The 22,935-nt window shown below is 40.0% G+C and overlaps 1 protein-coding gene across 2 annotated transcripts in view; it reads right to left on the reverse strand.

Annotated features, from left to right (window-relative positions):
* Positions 1–22,935, reverse strand: part of RNF38 (ring finger protein 38) — a 123,881-nt gene that overhangs the window by 65,742 nt on the left and 35,204 nt on the right. For both annotated transcript variants that reach the window (XM_079926405.1, XM_079926403.1), the window contains exon 2: positions 5,704–5,774. In XM_079926405.1, the coding sequence (XP_079782531.1) occupies positions 5,704–5,774 (71 nt within the window). The remainder of the gene's footprint in view (positions 1–5,703; positions 5,775–22,935) is intronic.

Raw genomic sequence — 22,935 nt, forward strand, 5'->3', positions numbered from 1 at the left:
TGTTAAGATTGTTATCTATTGAAAGATGGTATGTTTACTTATGACATATTCTATTTCCCCACATTTCCCTAATGGAACACATGTAACGATATAATACGAGGCATATGGACTTCCCCGGTGGTCCAGTGGTTAAGAATCCACCTGCCAATGCAGGGGACAGAGGTTCGAGCCCTGCTCCAGGAAGATCCCACATGCCGCAGAGCAACTAAGCCTGTGTGCCACAACTACTGAGCCTGCGCTCTAGAACCCGCGAGCCACAACTACTGCAGCCCTCATGCCTAGAGCCTGTGCTCCACAACAAAGAGAAGCCACCGCAATGAGAAGCACGACGAAGAGTAGCCCCCGCTCACCGCAACTAGAGAAAGCCCGCGTGCGGCAACGAAGACCCAACGCAGCAAGCAAGCAAGAAATAAATAAATAAAATAATAATACGAGGCATAGGGAGATTTTTAAGCACAAGGGGCAAGAACAATAAAAGGACTTTTAACTGACATTTTTTAACTGACCAGAGAAGATTTAGGAATGGCCAATAAACATATAAAAAGATACTCAGCATAGTTAGTCACTAGAGAAATGCAAATTAAAACCACAATAAGATGCCACTTCACACTCACTACAGTGGCTATAATTTAAAAGACAACCAAAGGCTTCCCTGGTGGCGCAGTGGTTAAGAATCCACTGGCTAATGCAGGGGACACGGGTTCAAGCCCTGGTCTGGGAAGATCCCACATGCCACAGAGCAACTAAGCCTGTGCGCCACAACTACTGAGCCTGCACTCTAGAGCCCGCGAGCCACAACTACTGAGCCCGTGTGCCACAACTACTGAAGCCCGCGTGCCTAGAGCCCGTGCTCCGCAACAAGAGAAGCCACCGCAATGAGAAGCCCGTGCACCGCAACGAAGAGTAGCCCCTGCTCGTTGCAACTAGAGAAAGCCACACACAGCAACGAAGAACCAAAGTAGCTATCAATCAATCAATCAATTTATAAAAGACAACCAGGAAAAAAGTATTGGCAAGTATGTGAAGAAACTGGAACCCTCAATTGGAATGCAAAATGGTGCAGCCACTTTGGAAAAGTTTGGCAGATCCTCAAATTGTTAAAATCATGTGAAAACAAAAACACACTCACAGGCAAATGTTCACAGCAGTGTTATTCACAATAACCAGAGCATGGAAACAAATATCCACTAACTGGGGAACTGATAAACAAAATGTGCTAGATCCACACAATGGAATATTATTCACCCATAAAAAGGAATGAAGTACTGATTTATGCTACAACATAGACAAACCCATGAAATCATCATGCTAAGTGAGAGAAGCCAGACACAAAAGGCCACATATTGTGTGATTCCATTTATATGAAATGTGCAGAACAGGCAAATCCATAGAGACAGAAAGATTAGTGGTTGCCAGGAGCTGGCGGGAAGGAATAATGGGGAGTGATTGTTAATGGGTATAGGTTTTTTGCGGGGTGGTGGTAAGTGTTCTAAAATTAGATAGTAGAGATAGATGAACAACTCTTTGAATATACTAAAAACCACTGTTTGAAAAGATGAAAAATATTTTACACAAATATAACTTTAAAAAATCTGGTTAATACTAAAATTCCAATTGCTGTTACTTCTGGGGAGAGGGATTGAAGGTAGTGCTGCATATCTTTTTACAATCAACATGTAATTTTTAAAAAAACTAAAAACTTAAAAAATTAAGATAAAAGGAAGTATACAGTCATGGAAGAAAAACCAGTATAGCACATTTCCCATCTTTCTGAAAGCAGTCTGTGTGCGAATACCTGTACACAACTCAGATTGGTACCGTCTTCCATGACAAAGGGACTGAAGGCTAGCAAAAGGAAGTTTTGTCCAGAAAAGACTTCTGCTCTGAGGAGCCATTCACATGCAGTTTAGAAAGAACTCTCCATTTCCCTCTCTCAAATGGCCAGACTTCCCAGAAGTATTACCAGGCCACTATGAAAGAGTGTACCATTGAGGCTACAAATTAATTCATCTCACCTGAAGGAATAGTCTCCTTTTATCATATTGTTCAATGTTTTATCTCATTCTCAGGACAGACCTATTCCCCCATGTCAAGCTTGTTCTCACTGTGAAGATGACTACTTAATAATCCCAAGGTGACATTAGCTGATTTAGGTTAACTTCAGTATCTAAGTGAAACATAAATATGCTATCACAATCACATTTTTGTGTTATTCTTTATACTTTTAAACTGCTTCTACATAACCATCACATTTGATCAGTGCAATACAGCAACACACAATGTGAGGTTTCTTATAAAGAAGCACAGATTTCTGAGTATGAATCAGGGCAGGGGTGTCAGGTTAGAGAAGCCTGGAGTAACAAATAGTCATGAATCACAATGGAGGCCAAAAGGAGCTGGGCAAGAAAAAACTGACAGGCAAAGATTACCTGCCAAGTGACTTGGTTCACTGTGATTCTCCAGGGCCTTCTCCACTTGAAGATATTTTCCCCTGAGCATGTCAGAGTTGAGTGGGTAAAGCTACATTAGGAACAGATTTCTTCAGATGGTCAAGTACAGACTCTGGAATTAGGTAGCTTGTGTTTGAATCACAGTTTTACTACTTACTAACTGGGTAACCTTGGGGAAACTACTTAATCTATGTCTCACATTCCTCACCTACAAATGGGGATAAAACAACCCCTATTTCAAAGGGTGTTTAGAAGGTAATCTTCTCCCAATACTCCTATATCCCTTACCTGATTTATTATTCTTCATAACACAAATGAACTAACAGTATCTTTATTTATGTCTTGCCATCTCCCTAACCCACTTACAGAGAGCAAGTTCCATAAGAGTAAAGATTCCTGTCTGTTTTGTTCAATACACTGTCCCCAATGCCTAGAACAATGCTTAGTTCATAACAGGTACTCAAATATTGATATATAATAAGTGTTTGCTACCTGGAAATTATAGGGTATGACATTGTGAATGAATATAAAAATATTGCTGGAGGGCTTTGTGTCAATTGCTATGCCCAATATAAACTGAACATGAGAGTATGTAACTCACAGTAGTTAACAGTAAACCTCAGAGCTGGAAACAGCTCCTTCCCACACTGTAGTGACAAGCTGATGTACAGCAGCAGAGAAACTTAAGTTGGAAAACAAGCCAAACCATGGAATTTGGGGGCTTGCCACCACTTCCAAGGTTGTAGAATGGAGGTCCGACAAATGGACTGGCCCTTTTTCTCCTTTGTTCCACCCACATCACACATGAATTAGTTAAAATTCAGACAATGTTTAAGAAAAATCAACTTTTGTTCCCAAATCTGAGAAATGGACCATGCCTGAAAGCTAAGTGAGGATAATAAGCAAAGCATCAATATGTGTTTTGACAATGTTTTCAGAATAGCTAGACAATTACTTTACATGGCTTGTATCAGGGACAGAAGATGTGATCTAGCTGCAGCACTCCATGGTGACTCCTGAACAAGTCTCTTCTCCCACTGGGGTCACAGCTTGCAAGTTTATTTTAAAAAGAGGGTTGAATTAGCTGTGCTCTATAATCCCTTCAATTCTCAGAGAGAGAGAGAGAGAGAGAGAGAGAGAGAGAGAGAGAGAGAAAGAGAAAGAGAGAGAGAGAGAGAGAACACACATACCTATCCAAGTGGCATATATCAGATATCAGGCAGCAGGTTTTGTTGCTGCTTTTGCAAAACCAATACCCATTTATTATAGAAAGAAAGAAGTCAGAAGCTGCTACAAACACAGAGATCTGATTCTTGTCCTATCCACCACTCTCCTCCCCAGAATGATGTCTAATGATCCTATTCAAAACTGCAATCTGTAACATCCAACTCATGGTGGTCCTCATCCCACTTATTCTGCTGTACATTTCTTTAATCCATTGTGCTTATTGTAGCATACTATATTACTTATGTGTTATGTTTATTTTTTTGTCTGCCTCCCCCAGTTAGACTGCACTCATGAAAAAACAGCAATCTTTGTTTTGTATCCTGATATATTCCCTAAGTGCCAAGAAACATAGCTGCCTATCAACAAATATTATTTGCTGACTGAATCAGTTGAATCAATTATAAATATAGTCAAGAGACCCTAATCCATTCTCTCCATTTCCCTCTGGTAAACCATCATAAATATATGCATGGTAGGCAGGAGAGGAGAGCAGTCTCTGACAGTTCTTTGATCTGCTGATCAAGTGACAAAAATCCCTAAAATTTCTCTGCCCTCCCCCCATGTATTTCAGGAAAGATCCCATCCTAAAAGCACAAGATGAGTCATACAAAGATTCAGAAATTAGGAGGAAAAACATTTTAAAGTAGATAAAAAGTATCTGGCAGAAATGGACAGAAATCTCATCTCTTGACTCTAAACCTGGAGACAGAACAGAGAATAGTCTGGCTTCTCCACTGTAAATGAACAATGGATAGAGGCATATTATACCTAGCTGCGGAAAGAAATTTTAACCCCCAAACATCTTTACAATGATGTAACACAATTCTTTGTAATATTACTGACCAAAAGTGATTTTGCCTTTTCTATCAGTCTTATTTTCAAATGCTCGTCTAAAATCTGTGGTATACTGAATTTTAGGGAGCTAACTATATAGTCTAGAAGTCTTTTTCAGTGGCTTGCTTCTAAAAGAAGTTAAAAGTTAAACCCATGCCTCTGGATTATTATCATAATAAGAGAGAATCTGGAATACTAAAATCATACCACTCTCTCTGTAAACAGACTGAAATCTGACTGAGCAAAGCTCACAAAGACAGAGAGAGCAACACACAGAACAAAAAGGCCATTTGGAAAATCCCAATGATCAACCAACATCTTGATCAAGCTCCAACAGGATGAGGGAGGAGGATCTTGATTACAACAGCGCAGAAAAACAGCACTTGGATTGGTCTGCCTGGGGAAACTACCAGGGGACTGATACATTCCTGCATACAAGACACAGGAAATGGGAGGGAGACCACTGGAAACTGATGATGGAAAAGACTAAATTTAAGCCCATCCAATATCAGCAGCCAGACGTTCCAAACACCAAGCCCACATTAGTATCTACTTCAAGGGCTGGGCCATCAAGGGTGCTGATGAGTACTGGAAAGCCCCCAAAGACCAGTTTCTTTAGAGATAAAAAGAACAGAAGCAAAATACCAAAAGTCTGGACCTGATTTAAAAAATAAAAAAGGCCCAAAGCAGGATTCTTTTGCATGAATCAGACAGGTTCCACCGTCATTCCTCAACATTTAAATTGGGCTTTGGAAACAGCCAAAAAAAAGTAAGCATGAGAATAAGCCATAATACAATCAACCACAAAACAAACCAAATCGGAATGTCTGAGGTATTTCAAATTGAAAACAGACACAAATTGATGAAATAGTTATCAGCTTTGGGAGCACCTGTTCATATATTAAGATAACCCATCCAGGCTGTGCAGGAAAAGAAGAAGCACAGTGACAGAGACAGGAATGGGGGTAAGGAAATGCGTTATCAGGAGTCCAGCCCACCTCCTGGGAATTATCTGCAAGTTTTCTGGAGCAGTCTTAGTGAGCTGGCACACAAACCAGCAAGGCTCTCTGCATCTCAACATTGTGCCCCCCAAGTCACACTCTTCTGCCCCTACGACCAGTTATGCAAGTGAATCCAGTGATGTAAGGGCAGCATGCATTTTCACCATTGTAGACATCAACACGGACCTCACCTTGTCACTGTCATCATGACAAATGTGGTCGTGATGGATGGACTGGCACTGAAAAGAAGCACCAACACTACCTACAAGAGAAAGGGAGGAAAAGTTAAGATGCAATAATTCCTTATATTTAAACGGCTTTACCAGTTAAAAGTGCCTTTATATCCATCATCCCATCTAATCCTCAACAATACTCGGAAATAGGCAGGATAGGGATTGTTATTCATGCAGTTTGAGCAAAACAAAACACAGAGAGGCTGACTTGCACAACGGAGCAGTCAGTGAAGTTGCAGGTCTGAAACCAGAACCCCATTATTCAAACCCCTAATTCACCACTTTCTACTACACTAAGTGGTTAGTTTTCAGAGTAAGGCCACCTAAGAAAGCACAACAGCCTTCAATAAGGCAAACTTCTATTTAGAAAAAAGTATACTGCTTTTCAGACTACACATAGTTTCTTTGAGGAAAAAATTGACCCTATAAATTTTCAGCATACAAATAACACAATCTAATACACAATCGTAAGATTATAAATAGGTTTTTATTACTTTAAAAAATACATTTTTAATATACACAACCATTTGTTAATTTGAAGAACTATCTCCTAATAACTGCTCTATGACAAAAGTGACATTTCTAACCAATAGGAAAACAAATGACATTTAAAAAATAATCTTGGAGTAAGAAAAACCTTCTGAAAGATGATACTAAAAGAAGAAGGTGTAAATGAAAAATCAGCATGCATGACTGTGGACCAAAGATGAGCAAAACCCGTTCTCCCAATGTATGAGAATTCAACCTTGGGTTAATCCCTGTTAACCTGATTAAACAGCATACCACCTATGTTACCTGGCAACATTTCTTAAGATAGAAATTACCAAATTAGTAAATTGCATCTGGACTGGAAGTACAATAGCCACTTAGTAGGAAGCCACGTTCTTGAACTTCTCTGAGTATGGTGACATGTTACCTAATTAGGCATGTCCTGGCGAAAGATCCTGGAAACTATGCCCATGGAGTTCTCTGCACCACACAATGTGGATTTCATCTCTTTGAATCTAAGCTGTGAGAAGAGCACTTCAGACCTAAGCTGTGAGAAGATCACTTCAGAAAGAATGAACTGCTGCAAGGACTCCCACTGTCTTACTGATAAGTTATAGCTTCTGTCCTATATTCTTCTGAATAAATGTTGCCAAGTGAGACCTATGGTGGTTTTACCAGTCTGAATGTGCAAATGTTTAGTTGAACCTAAGAAAACATCCCCCTGTCACTCCTGTGGACATTACACTGACAAATAAAATTATAAAATTTACAATGCCATCAAATCAGATGTCCAATTATTCTATATGCTTGAGAAAGAATGCTGCCAACTAAACTTTGACACATTTTCTTAACAATAAAAATTTTGGTTTTACACTTATTGAAATAACTCTTTTAGACTTCAAAGGCAGATTTTTATCATATATTACTCTTACGCATTCATAAAAAGAAAATGAGAAAATAACTGGTTACAACAGAGAAAATTATTAAAAACTACAAAGGATAAAAAGTCCTAGGGGAATTCCCTGCAGGTCCAGTGGTTAGGACTCTGCGCTTTCTGTCACTGCCGGGAGCCCAGGTTCAATCCCTAGTCAGTGAACTAAGATCCTACAAGGCTCGCAGTGCAGCCAAAAAAAACACACAACAATCCTTACTAGATAACTTTACCAGATAATTTCTTCAAATGTACAGAATCAATAATCCCAGTGACAGTGACTATTCTTAACTTCCCAATATAAACTGTTGTTTCCCAACTCATTTTATATAACATTGATTATAAAATATAAAAAGGATCAAAATAAGAAAACAACCTCACTGAAACACAGGAATAAAAATACTAAATAAAGTTGTAGCATACAGTATATGTGTGTGTGTATGTGTGTGTGTGTATATATATATATATATATATATATAGCATACTGACAGCATATGTAATATAGTGTGTCACTATAATCTACTCAGCCTGATTCCTTAACTAATTCAATAAAAGAAAATTTATCAACAAAGTATTAGCATAAAAAAACAATTTAAAAAGTCTGATCACATCAAAAGATCTTTCTAATTTCTATTTCTCGGAAATATTAATAAGCTTAACAAGTTTTTGCCACTGGATGACAATTCTGGGAAGGATGAGATGGCGGAAGGTACAGGTGCCAAAAAGTTACAATTATGGATGAGAATAATATAAACCATAGAGTTCCCACTGGTACTGATAACAGTTAACATCATTTAACATATTCTACAACCATAATTTGGAAGAAAGAATATATATACGACAATGTCCCCAAATACTAAAATCTCCTGGGATAGTAGAATGACAAATCTAATCACAACATAAACTATTCTGTCAAAAATTTGGTAGGTGAGGGCTTCCCTGGTGGCACAGTGGTTAAGAATCCGCCTGCCAATATGCAGAGGACATGGGTTCGAGCCCTGGTCCGGGAAGATCCCACATGCCACGGAACAACTAAGTTCATGCACCACAACTACTAAGCCTGCACTCTAGAGCCTGTGAGCCACAACTACTGAGCCCAAGTGCCACAACTACTGAAGCCCGTGCTCTGTAACAAGAGAAGCCACCGCAATGAGAAGCCCACGCACCGCAACGAAGAGTAGCCCCCGCTGGGCGCAACTAGAGAAAGCCCGCGTGCAGCAACGAAGACCTAATGCAGCCAAAAATAAAAATAAAATAATTTTAAAAATCTGAATTATAGGGGCTTCCCTGGTGGCACAGTGGTTGAGAGTCCGCCTGCCGATGCAGGGGACACAGGTTCGTGCCCTGGTCTGGGAAGATCCCACATGCCGTGGAGTGGCTAGGCCCGTGAGCCATGGCTGCTGAGCCTGCGCGTCCGGACCGTGTGCTGCACAACGCGAGAGGCCACAACAGTGAGAGGCCCCCATACCGCCAAAAAAAAAAAAAACTTTATTATTAAAAAAAAAAATTCAGTAGATGAGTTTCAAGGAGTTAGTAAAAATTATACTTTCAGTCTCCTATTAGTCTAATATCATGTAATACTGAAGTTAGACTGGTGAAAAGAACCCTAAGAACTGATGATTATAAGCATACATTTAGATACCTTTCAAAGAGGTACCAAAACAGACATTTATCTTACTCTTACGCAAAACCGTTGTATTTAACGTATCATGTTATGTGTGTTTCTCTTGGACACAATGTAAGAAAAATGAAACTTTGTTAGAAATAGTTCACATAATACCATCTAATAACTATGGGACCATTGTCAAAAACGTGGACTCCATGTAGTTGGAAAGATGAAGATTGAGATACATTATTTAGCAACTTAAAAATCTCTTCCAAAAGAGAGTATTAAAAATAAGTGAATAGACACATCCACATACAAAAAAAAGAACCTAGACACTAACCATACACCTTTCACAAAAATTAACTCAAAATGGATCATAGACCTAAATGTAAAACACAAAACTCTAAAACTTCTAGAAGATAACAGGAAAAAATCTAAGTGACCTTGGCTTGACACCAAAGCATAATCCATCAAGAAAAAAATGGTAAAATGGACTTCAATAAAATTAAAAACTTCTGCTCTGTGAAAGACACTTAAGAAAATGAAAAGACAACGCCACATGCTGCTAGAAAATATCTGCAAAATGTGTATCTAATAAAGGACTGATACCCAAAAGTATTCAAAGAACTCTTAAAATTCAACAGTAATGGGAATTCCCTGGTGGTCCAGTGGTTAGGACTCCGTGCTTTCACAACGGGACCCTGGTTTGATCCCTTGGGGAACTAAGATCCCACAAGCTGTGCAGCCAAAAAGAAAAAACCGAAAAACAAAACTCAACAGGAAGAAAATAGAACCCAATTTTTAAATGGGCAAGGTTTCTCTCTGATTTTTTCCCCTGAATATCAGAATTCACTCCTTTGCCACAAAGGGAAGGGCCCTTTGCTGGAAAACAATGCAGAAGCATCCTAGAGGCAAATGAAAGCACAAAAGCACCAGTTTCCCTCTCCAGCTGTCCCTGCCCCATAAGAAAAAGAATGTAGACAGATCACTCAAACTGAACTCCTGAAGAATAAAATACAGATCGTAAGCAACTTTGGATAGCTAGTCAGGGAAAGAAGCACACAGAGGCAAAAGAAGAAACCTTCTATACTAAAATAAAGGAGCCAATTTTTGAAAATTGAAAGAATCTAGCCAAACATACATTAAATGACAGTGTTTACCATGGGTTTTCTGATTTTTTCAAATGCATTTTATAAAGTTATTATTCCTGCTCAAGAACCTACCCTGGCACTCTACTACTCAAGGCATAAAGTCAATGTCTGAATCCTCCACTCCCCATGAGAAATGTGGCAGGATGCTTCCATGCAGACCAGGCTTGCTCCCCCACCTGGTGAGCACTCAGTGCTCTCCTCACACCTGCATGATAGTTCTCTCTCTAGGTTCTTAACCAAGACTTACATGGGAATAAAATTTTATCTTTATTTTCATTAACTTGAAACTAAATGTAAAAAATCCACTCTATTATGAATACAACAACAAACCACGTTAGGATTGACAGTACCTGCGATTTTGTCTCTAATAAAAACCACATATATTTTCATATAATACAGTTGCTGGAGGTATACTGCAATATCATTTACACTTATCATTACTCTAAATTTACAATAGCTCTTAGGCCCACTGCTAGAATGTGTTATTTAATACATTAAATATAATAACAAATATATTTTTATCACAAATTAGTTTTTAATATTTTGATAACTACATTCCAGTATGATTGGTTTTCTTTGTAATCTCATGTATTTTATTTTATGCAATTAAAAGTATTCTCCTGGAGAGGGGCCTATAAACTTCATCTGATTACCAAAGGAGTCCATGACACACCCAAAATAGTTACAAACTCCCAAAATGGTTAGCAGAAAGTGCTGGGACCAGAGGGAGAACCAGATCAGGAGCATTATAAGGGAAAATAGATGTGCAACATCTTGGGAAGAGTCAGACAAGTATGTGAAATCGAGGGAAGAGAACAGAAGTGAGGGCTCAAGTTGGGGTATGAAGCCCGTAGTTTAGAACTAGGAAACACAAAGACGTCGAGGTTGAAACAGCGGTGGCAAGTGGAGAAGTTTCTGAGCAACTGCCAAGAATATCAGATAGTGTTTTAAGTCCACAAGGGTAAAGGTAGTGAGGTAAAGCAGAGACATTATTTGTCATGTTCCCGGAGACCACTATACTGCAAAATCTAATGGTCAGTTCTGAATCCTAACCTTTCTTGATCTACCGGCAGCATTTGACCCAGCTGACCCTACTCTCCTTCGTGAAACCCTTTTCTTCACTTGGCCTCACAAAAGCTTCCTACATCACTGACTGCCACTCAGTCCCATTTGCTGGATTCTCATCTTCCCATTACAAAGGTTGGAATGTCCCGAGGATCGATCCTCAGACTTCTCTTTTCTATCTATATTCACTCCTTTAGTGATCCCAACTAGTCCCGTGGCTGATGACACCGAAATCTTTACTTCCAAGCTCTGACTCTCCCACCTCCCACCCCAAGGAAACCCAGATTTCCATATTCTGCTACCTATTCGAAATCACTTAGATATCTAAACAGCATCTCAAACATAACACGTCCAAAACTGAGCTCTTGATCTTCTCCTCTAAACCTGCCTCCAGTTTCAGTAAACGGCAGAACTATTCACCAGCTGCTCTGGCCAAAACCCTTGGCATCTTCCTCAACTCCTCTCTTTAATTCACATCCCACATTTGATGAGTTGGCAAATCCTGCTGGTCCCACTTCAAAAATGTGCCTGAAATATAACTACTCAGCATCATCCACTGAGGCTACCCAAGCCAAAGCCTGAACTAATGCAATGGTTTCCTGACTGGTCTTAGTTCCACTCTTTCCCCATGAACTTTCCCTACCTCCTCCCCAGTCGATTCTCCATGTAGAATGACCCTTTTCAAGGTTCAGACAGATCATGTCATTCCTCCTTTGAAAATCTTGTTCCGTCTCTCACTCAAAATAAAATACGAAGTCCTTACTCCTTGGTCTATGAGGTCTCACATGACCTAGGTGTCCTAGACCTTCCTGATCATGTCTCCTACCTCTTCTTCTTTCCTAAAAGGGAACTAAAACACAATAAACACACCTGTAGCAAATTATCATGCTATTATGTTATATCCTTAAGACACTGTCAAACAACACCATTTCTTCATATGCAGTAATAAGGCCTCTTAGTGCCAGGCCCATCTAGAACCCACACCCTCTTTGTTGACATGCAGCATGGTTTTCCAAATGTCATGTTCTCTCAAGGATAATTGGAATGTATCAATAACTGAAGCTCTTCTGCATATTGCTTTGAAGAAAAAAAATGTTGTACTGAGTTTGTGAAACATTAACATGTTATCTTCTTAGATAAACATCAGCAGAAAACCATTGTTGAGATATATGCATATTCCTCGAAATCTGGGTATAAAAAATGAGGGGCATTAAACCACAAAACTGAACTGCAGAGACTTGGACAAAATGTGCACATCTCTTTAAAAGTGGTTAGGCTCTTTAAGTTGTCATGAAAATGTGGCATTTTGAGCACTGTTAGAATTATTCCTCAATGTGCACATGTGAGGATGGGGGTTTGCATTGTAATAGTAGTGGGTTAATCTAGAAGTATGAAGTGAGCCCCTCTCAAGCATTTCCTAGACTCATTTTTGGTTTTGTTTGTTTTTTTTGGCCGCACCAGGCAGCTTGCGGGATCCTGGTTCCCTGACCAGGCACTGAGCCCAGGCCCTTGGCAGTGAGAGCGTGGAGTCCTAACCACTGGACGCCAGGAAATTCCCAAAGATTTGAGGATTTAAAAGTAAAGGTTTTGAGCTACAAAAGTGGACAATGGGGAGAGCAATAGCACCAACCTAAGCACCACATGCTTTCTGAAACCTGTTCTACAGGACCAAAAGCGGCTCCCACTGGCCACTTTTACCAGTTTAAGCATTAAAAAGCAGCTCCCACTGGCCAAACTTTTACCAGTTTAAGCATTAAAAACAACAACAAGAAAAGACTGTAGCTAACCAAAACACATATCAATGAAAATCTGGGAGTCCCTTAATAGCAACTTTTTAAAACTCATGCATTTATCCTACCTTTTAGAGTAACTGAATAGCCCTAGTTCTACATTGCAGAAGAATGCCAGCTAATAGATACAGAAGGAATTTCAGAATTAGAAAACATCATTTTGCAAGCCCCATAAAACTGTTGATTTAGGCAAGGGTCACCAATTAGGCTAAAGTCATTAAGTGCATGGTTGATGGGGGTTTGTAAAGTGCCAAAGTAACGCTACCCACGTTATCTATGGTTGCACGGAGAACCTAACTACACTGTAAAGAGACCTAATCCCACCACCTTAATCCAATGGCCAATCTTGGCATCGTTAACAGTGGGCCAACCAGATGTGACTTCTGATGTGATACACTGTGAAATTCAGACATAAGCTCTGTTTGGCATCCAAGCAAAAAATACTTTCCTTCGCTCCATCAAACTATTGGATATAATTGGCAGTTTACAGGAAATACAAGGGATAGACATCACAGGAAGCAATCAGCTCATCCAAAAGTTGGTTCTGCAGAAGTTCTCAATAAGTCAGTGTTATTATTATTATAAAATGAAAAAGAAAAGATAGAAACTGTGCTAGATTAAAAGAAATTAAAGGAAATAGATACAATGTGCATACGATTGCATATCACTTTAAATAAACTAGTTAAAAAGGATATTTGGGAGAGAATTGGAAAATCTGAATATGGTAAAATTAGATGAGATGAAAACTTACTGAAATAAAATGCTAACTTAAAAAAAAGCGGAGCTTCCCTGGTGGCGCAGTGGTAAAGAATCTGCCTGCCAATGCAGGGGACATGGGTTCGAGCCCTGGTCTGGGAAGTTCCCACATGCCGTGGAGCAACTAAGCCCGTGTGCCACAACTACTGAGTCTGCGCTCTAGAGCCTGCGAGCCACAACTACTGAGCCCGCATGCCACAACTACTGAAGCCCGTGCACCTAGAGCCCGTGCTCTGCAACAAGAGAAGCCACCGCAGTGAGAAGCCTGTGTACCACAACGAAGAGCAGCCCCCACTCGCCGCAACTAGAGAAAGCTCGCGCACAGCAACGAAGACCCAACACAGCCAAAAAGAAAATAAAAATAAATTTATTTTAAAAATAAATAAAATAAGATTTTAAAAAAGCGGAATAGAGAATATGAATACTATGCTTTCATGATGGTTAAATAAATATGTATATGTGTACACAGATATACAAAGGAAACGTTCAGAAGAATATACACCATGATACTAACAATGGTAATCCCTGGGTAACAGGAGGAAATTTTTTTCTTATTTTTGCTCATTAAAAAAAGGGCCTAACTCCAAGGCTAGCTCCCAGTATCCCTAGGAATACTAGACCAAATAGGACAAACAAACTCAAGAAAAAAGACTCAAAAAAAAAAAGAGGGAATTCCCTGGCAGTCCAGTGGTTAGGGCTCCTAGATTCTACTGCAGGTGGGGCACAGGTTCGATCCCCAATTGGGGAACTAAGATGCCACAAGCCACACAGCAAGGCCAAAAAAAAAAAAAAGAGGACTCCAACAGCACCCCCATGACCATGAGCAGGATTCTTGAGGTTAACTATCCATTATCTTCTATCTCCTTTGAGACCCTGTCTACAAAATAATCTTGGTGGCAACTGTTAGGATGTTCTGCTAAGATGCAACCGTTAGCCTAAGTGTAGGCAGGGATATTTTTACTCCATTCTTTTTGTTATTAAGCTCCAGTCCAAATCTGTAATGGCTTCTGACAAAAGTACCTTGGAGAAGGCAGTTGAGACCAACCTATGAGCGCTTACCTGGCTCGTTCATGAAACCCCTCAAAGGTGATGTCTCTCTCCTCTCCATCCCATCCTCCCCCAAACACATACAGAGAACTGGGAGTAGAGACATAGATAGAATCACTCGCCTGGCCTGGCTCAAGGACAGCATTGGGCAGGTAAGGACTGAACCTCATGCCTCAGTGATCTACCTAGGGCTTTTTATATACCAGTTAAGTACATGAGATGATGATCAAGGCTTAGAACAACTACTGTCCACACATCCCAAGGAGGTCAAGTGATTAACTAGGGTCACAAGTGGGCCAAGATGGAAGTCATGTCTCAGACAGAATCTCTTTGATAATCCAAAGATTAGCAAGGGAGAATTCAATTATGCATTGCAGCAGATGGATTTATAAGTTCCAGCAAGGAGACAGTAAAATTCAGATAAAAGATGCTAGGTCTTACACTGCTTTTAGATTCTTTAGGACACTGGTACAGGCCCTTGCACATAGTGGGTATTCTATAAATTTAATTAATTATTCTGAAATCTGGTCCCATTTTCTGAGGTATTAACAACCCTTCCAAATCAGTCTTTTGAAAACTTAATTAGCCTACCAGCCACCACAATCCAAATAATTGGCATAGATACTAAAAAGCATCTGAACTCAATCAATAATATAAAAAAACCAAACAGCTACTTTTTTGTTCATTCTACAATAAGACAGACAGGTAGACTTTTTAAAAATCCACCCCCAGGAACTTGCCTGTACTTTATAAGTAACTGTCACTGTAATTACTGTCCAAAAGAGACTCTCAGCACTTAAGTCTAATTTTTTGGTTCTGCTCCCATCTACTGCTTATTCAGGGCTCTTTTCCTTTCACTCTAGCAGAAAGAATTATTTTTAAGTGCCTGATTTTGTAGCAGGACACGAAAACATATTGAGCCTTATCCAATACTTGGCCTGGGGGCTGCTACACTCTGCAACATGATCTCTCTGGGTTTTAATCACATCACTTGCAGCAGCCTTCACAACTGCTACCGGGATACCAGAGTCTATGGCATGGCTTTGAAGAAAAGTGCCAGGAAGGTTCCGAGTTTTAACAACCAACAATTTCCATATGTCTGCTCCAAAGATTTAAGTATCAACCAATTGTTAAAACCCAACTTTATTTACACATCTATCCTCAATGCTTCAAACTTTCTCCAAATGAACTTACAAAACAGGCTGCACTATTTTTAGAAATCTTACTTAAAACTTACTAGACAAACTCTATTAGCTAATAATACACTTTAAGACATTATTAGGGACTTCCCTGGTGGTGCAGTGATTAAGAATCTGCCTGCCAATGCAGGGGACATGGGTTCGATCCCTGGTCCGGGAAGATCCCACATGCCATGGAGCAACTAAGCCCGTGCACCACAACTACTGAGCCTGTGCTCTAGAGCCCGTGAGCCACAACTACTGAAGCCTGTGCACCTAGAGCCTGTGCTCCACAAGAGAAGCTACCTCAATGAGAAGCCGGTGCACCACAACGAAGAGTAGCCCCCGCTTGCTGCAACTAGAGAAAGCCCGCATGCAGCAACTAGAGAAAGCCCGCATGCAGCAACTAACACCCAAAGCAGCTGAAAAAAAAAAGACATTAACGTAAAGTAAATGTTGATAAATAACATGGGAGGAAAAAGCCAGTCTTACTCTGTAAGTGACGATCAGTTGCTTATTTATTTTTACAATAAGTAATGATACTTCTAGCTACCTAGAGCAGAAAATTCAATTTCAGAGTCTCAGGATGTTTTGTTTTAAACTATTTTGTTTAAACAATGTTTTGTTTTAAACACATACCATTCAATTCGTCCATTTAAAGTATAAAGTTAAAAGTGTTTTTTTTTTAGTATATTCACAAAGTTGTGCACCCATCACAATCAATTTTAGAACATTTTCATTACCCCCTAAAAAGAAACCCCAGGCCATTACCTCCTTTTCCCCTTCTATGAGGCCCTGACAATCACTAATCTAACTTGTATATATGCCTATTCTGGACATTTCATATAAATGAAATCATAAAATGTGGTCTTTGTAACTGACTTCTTTCACCTAGCTTAATGTTTGTTTGCAAGGTTCATCCATGTTATAGCATGTTATCAATTCATTTCCTTTTTATGACTACATATTCCAGTGTATGGATAACCATTCATCAACTGATGGGACCTGTGGGTTGTTTCCACTTCAGAACTATTGTGAATAGTGCTGTTATGACATTCATTTTTGGGTCGATGTTTGTTTTCATTTCTCTTGAGTGGAACTGTTGGGTCATATGTACCTCTACTCAACCTTTTAAGGAACTGTTTTCCAAAGTGGCTGTATCATTTTACAATTCTACCAGCAATCTATAAGGATTCCTCTAGTTGTTTCTTGAATAGAATAAACCTTGGAGTCAGACCTAGATATAGTTCAGTCATTTACTGAATATGTGGTCTAAGGCATGTCATTTAACATATCACATGCCTTCCTCATCTCTAAAGTGGGAAGAGTAATATCTACTTATACCTACTTCACAGAGTTGTTCTGAGGATTATTATTAAGAGTAAATATATAAAAATGCTCACAGCACAGTGCCTGGCACATTGTAATTCAAGAAATGGTGTTATAAATAACACTTCTATTCAAACCAAGGCTGCTGATTTTCCTGTGAGACACTGCCTAACTCCTTAATTTTTTGCTAGAACTCTTTCATCGCACTCATCATACTGTAATTTTTTGGTTACATGTCTGTCTCTCCAACCAGACCATAAGATCCTTAATTTATCTTTCAATTCTGGCAGGTAGCACGTTTCCTGGCTCATGGCAGGCACTAGGTAAATGCAGAAACAAAGGAAGGCAGAAAGGAAATAAAAGAGTGAAAGGCGGGGGTGAGGTGGGGAGGAGAGGGGAACAGAAAGCAAAGGAAGCCTTCCTGATTCATCCCCTCCCTTCCCTGGTCTGCACTTTAATCAGTCTCTCTACCCTCCCACCCTCTGTGAGATTTAATTATGCCTTCCTCCTTTCTCCCACACAAGCTGCTTAGGCCTCATAATATGTTTTGTACATAATAGTTAAACACATAGAAATTTGATTTCCCCTTCTGGACTATATTTTCTTTGGAGTCAGACACTGAGCCTTATTCATCTTTTTTTTTTTTTTTTTGAGGTACGCGGGCCTCTCACCGTTGTGGCCTCTCCCGTCGCGGAGCACAGGCTCCGGACGCGCAGGCCCAGCAGCCATGGCTCACGGGCCCAGCCGCTCCGTGGCACGTGGGATCCTCCCGGACCGGGGCACGAACCCATGTCCCCTGCATCGGCAGGCGGACTCTCAACCACTGCGCCACCAGGGAAGCCCCTTATTCATCTTTATAACCTCTATAGAGCCTAATGCCAAGTTTTGTACATAGAAAGCCCTACTAAAAAAGTTTACTGAATATACAAAGACTTTGTGCAATTGATTAGCTCTGATTTTATGCCTAACAAAGGATCAACCAAGTGAGGCAAGGAGTATGCTTCAGCTGGATAGATGCAACAATACACAAGCTGAGGGAAGTACCCTTACTTCTTGCCCTCAAGGCTATAATTCTTGAATTGTCTATTTTAAAGAGAGCCCTGAGCATTTGCTGAGCACCTACTCTATACCAGACACCTATGTACAAGACACAACAAAAAGCAAGCAAGACCCCTTGCTCTATGTAGTTTACAGCTCAGTGGAGAGCATTTGTCTTCTATCCTGAAGGTTCTAATCTCATTCATACTCCAGAAATTTCATCTCTGCAATTGCTTCATTCATTAAGTATTTATCAAACCCTCACTGTGTCAAGTCTATCCTAGGGACATGGGATAAATAAGACAAGGTCTCTGCCCTTCATTTACCTTATATTTTAACCAATTCTATAAAGACGCATTTCCCAGTCAACTCTGTGAAATGCCATCATGTAAAAGTAACACATGCACATAAGTTTAAAAAATAAAAAAGAATGAAGTGGTTTATGATGAAAAAAGAACTCTTCCACTGCCCGCCCCCCCCAACCCAGTCTCCCTTCCCAGAGGCAAGTATCGTCAAATCTTCTAGGCATTTCCTCCAGTACTGACCTCAATTTTCCTACATAATATGCATATATGACGATTGTTTGGCTATCAAATTTTATGAGTTATTTATTGAATTTCTGTCATGCCACTATCAGACGACTAAACTCTTCCATCTCTCCTGTTTCACTTCCTATCTCACCCAGTCCTCCAACATAATTATGTCACATTTTGTGTTTGTATCAAAATGATAGTAATAGAAATTTCAGAAACAGATAAGCCCTCGTAAGAAGAGTAGGGTTTTCTAGGCAACAAATATAATCTAGTTCTTTGCAATTCTGTGTTTTCTTACCTAGCAGGACTTAGAGATTTTTATTTCTTAAAAAATATAACCTGTTTCAGAAACAGACTCACAGATATAGAGAACAGACTTGTGGTTGCCAAGGGGGAAGGGGGAAGGGGGAAGGGAGAGGGATGGACTGGGAGTTTGGGGTTAGGAGATGCAAACTATGACATTTAGAATGGATAAACAACAAGGTTCTAATGTATAGCACAGGGAACTACATCCAATCTCCTGGAGTAAACCATAATGGAAAAGAATATAAAAAAAGAATGTATATATGTGTATAACTGAGTCACTTTGTGTACAGCATAAGTTAGCCCAACACTGTAAATCAACTATATACTTCAATTAAAAAAAAAATTCTCTGACTTGCCTCAAAAAAAAAAAAAATCACCTGTTTCAAAATCGCAAAACAATTCATTTAAATATTAAGCTTCCCACATAATGCTGTCAGCTCCTAATGCTAAAGATAGCCTTCTGAGGGTATATTCATAATTGTGTAATAACGTTTTATAGATGAATCTTCCACTAAAATTAGGCTTTGATCACTCCTAAGTGGTAGCAGGGTGTTCTGTTTTGTTTTTATGAGGAAGGTACCAAAATGTGAAGAGTGAGTAGAAAACTAAAAAATTGGGGAAAGTTCATTGTAAAGTATCCAGGGATGTACTAAATGATCTCCATGGGAAAGCTGACATGAAACTCATGATCCAAACGAAAAGACAGCCCAATTCAGTTTGGAAAGAGCTAAACCACTCAGCTCCTTTTCTGAAACATGACTGCCCATTATTAAAATAGTAATGATAAACTTAAATAGCATATTTTGAATTATCATCTTAGATTCATTTATATCCATTTTTTCCTTCTGTAATGTGTGGAAGATATTCTAATTTACAGAAGCATAATCAATAGCAGGAAACAGACATAATAAGATTAGCTCTAAAGAATGGGAACATGGGCTTCCCTGGTGGCGCAGTGGTTGAGAGTCCGCCTGCCGATGCAGGGGATACGGGTTCGTGCCCCGGTCCGGGAAGATCCCACATGCCGCGGAGCGGCTGGGCCCGTGAGCCATGGCCGCTGAGTCTGCGCGTCCAGAGTCTGTGCTCCGCAACGGGAGAGGCCACAACAGTGAGAGGCCCGCAAAAAAAAAAAAAAAAAAAAAGAATGGGAACATAAGAATAAATAATATAAAAATGAATAATCATCCATCTTTTAGCCTTGCCATGGCAACCTGGGTCACTAATCTTTGAAGTTTGTTTCCTGATCTGCTAGATCTGAAAGAAAGCAGCTTCTACCACCAGCAAAAAGTCAGGCCCTTCCTTTTTCCCTTTTGGTTGCCCCTACACAGCTAAACATTGAGGAAGCAAATAGGACAGGAATGGCTACTTAAAAGTCCACTTAGGCTGCAGTGGCACATGGCCAGCCCCTCCCTCCCTCTCCTGGCATTTCAGCTGATCAGGGCAAGAAAAGTGAGAGAATTCATGCGTCAATCTTACTATCGAAGATGCCACTTCTCACCCAGCATCAGATGGGTCACATGTATACTATCTGCTTTTTTTCTCAACAAATCTTACAATTAAAATATCTTCGTATATCAATTCTTGGTTATCTACGATGATGTTAGTGAGACCAAATATAAATGCCAGTATGTAAAATCAACTCAGAGGAAAATCTACCTAAGCTTGGTCAGTTACTGTTGTATCCTGCCTAAAATTATTCGCACATCCTTAATTGTAAAATATTTATCCTCCATCTGGGTAACTAATCCTTTCCACCTGAATTCAAACCTTTCTAAGGGCAACACTCTAAAATCCAGTGTTGTTCACTTATCACCTGATGAGTGATAAGCCAATTAATGCTACTTGCTGTCAGACTGAGCTTGGTGCTGGAAGGAGGGTAAAGGCAGCAAAAATATGGTCCCCATCTTCAGGCAGCTTTCAACCTAGGAAGGGAAACAAGGCCTAAATATCAGAGGTTGACCCTAAAATAGCTTGTCAAGAAGTTTTACTTGGACTGTAAGTGAATGGTTTTTAACAGATCTTCTCAGGTTCACTACTCTAAAATCAAGTATTCAAGATTTCTCCCCCCACACTTCATCCCAGTCCCCTTACAAGCAGGAAGAGCTTCAGGACATACAGTACAGTACAGAGAAGAGCCTTCACTGAGCTGAGCAAAAGGCCTGGAGGTAGGAAAGCACGCTCATTCTCAGATTCACTTACTTCCACAAAGCCAAAGAGGTAGGGGGTGGGGCAAGTGTCAACGCCATTCCTAACTGGAAGGAAAAAAGTTCCCTCTACCCAGCTGGCTAGGTAAGAGGCCTGACATCGTCCCCTGCTTGGGTAGAGATGCCCTCTCTCTTGCTCTCACTACCTTAGAGTGCCACGGCCTGGGGGAGGGCAAAGCAATGCACAAGGTAATAAGTTTTACAATGCAGACCTCAGAAGCTTAAGAATTATTATTAGGTGCATGTATCTTTTTGAATTATAGTTTTTGTCTGGATATATTCCCAGGAGTGGGACTGCTGGATCATATGTTAATTCTACTTTTAGTTTTCTGAGGAACCTCCATACTGTTTTCCACAGTGGCTGCACCAACTTACATTCCCACCGACAGTGTAGGAGGGTTCCCTTTTCTCCACCCCCTCCAGCATTTATTATTCAAAGACTTTTTAATGATGGCCGTTCTGACTGTTGTGAAGTGGTACCTCACTGTAGTTTTGATTTGCATTTCTCTAATCATTAGAGATGTTGGGGCTTCCTTAGTGGCACAGTGCTTAAGGAATCTGCCTGCCAATGCAGGGGACACAGGTTTGAGCCCTGGTCTGGGAAGATCCCACATGCCGCGGACCAACTAAGCCCGTGCACCACAACTACTGAGCCTGAGCTCTAGAGCCCATGAGCCACAACTACTGAAGCCCGTGCGCCTAGAGCCCGTGCTCTGCAACAAGAGAAGCTACCTCAATGAGAAGCCTGTGCACCACAACGAACAGTAGCCCCCGCCTGCTGCAACTAGAGAAAGCCCGCACACAGCAATGAAGACCCAACATAGTCAAAAATAAATTAATTTATTTAAAAAAAAATTAGCAATGTTGAGCATCTTTTCATGTGCCTATTGGCCATCTGTACTTCGTCTTTGGAGAAATGTCTATTTAGGTCTTCTGTCCATCCCTATGTTCGTAGCAGCACTATTCACAATAGCCAAGACATCGAAACAACCTAAATGTCCATGGACAGATGAATGGATAAAGAAGACGTGGTACATATATACAATGGAATACTACTCAGCCACAAAAAAGAACGAAATAATGCCATTTGCAGCAACATGGATGCAACTAGAGATTATCATACTAAGTGAAGTAAGTCAGAAACAGAATGACAAATACCATATGATATCATTTATATGTGGAAGCTAAACTATGACACAGGGACTTCCCTGGCATTCCAGTGGCTAAGATTCCGTACTTCCAATGCAGGGGGTGCAGGTTTGATCCCTGGTCGGGGAAATAGGATCCCACATGCCGTGCAGTGCAGATAAAAAATTAAAATAAAAAAAAAAGTAAATAAACTATGACACAAATGAACCTATCTATGAAACAGAAACAGAATCACAGACACAGAGAACAGACTGGTGGTTGCCAAGGAGGATGGGGTTGGTGAGGGCTGGAGTGGGAGGTTGGGGTTAGCAGATGTGAGCTTTTATGTATAGGATGGATAAACAAGGTCCTACTGTATAGCCCAAAGAACTATATTCAATATCCTATGATAAACCATAATGGAAGATATTTTTTTACAAAAAGAATATATATATAACTGAATCACTTTGCTGTACAGCAGTAATTAACACAACAGTGTAAATCAACTATACTTCAATTTAAAAAAAGAATCATTAAATAGAAATTTCTCTCAGTCTTGAATACTGCTACATAGTATACTGCTACTCTCTAACCCACAAACTAGAATAGGAGATAGAATGAGCCACAGGGGCCAATTCC

The sequence above is a fragment of the Stenella coeruleoalba genome (genome assembly GCF_951394435.1).
Source record: "Stenella coeruleoalba genome assembly, chromosome: 7".
Classification (NCBI taxonomy): Eukaryota; Metazoa; Chordata; class Mammalia; order Artiodactyla; family Delphinidae; genus Stenella; species Stenella coeruleoalba.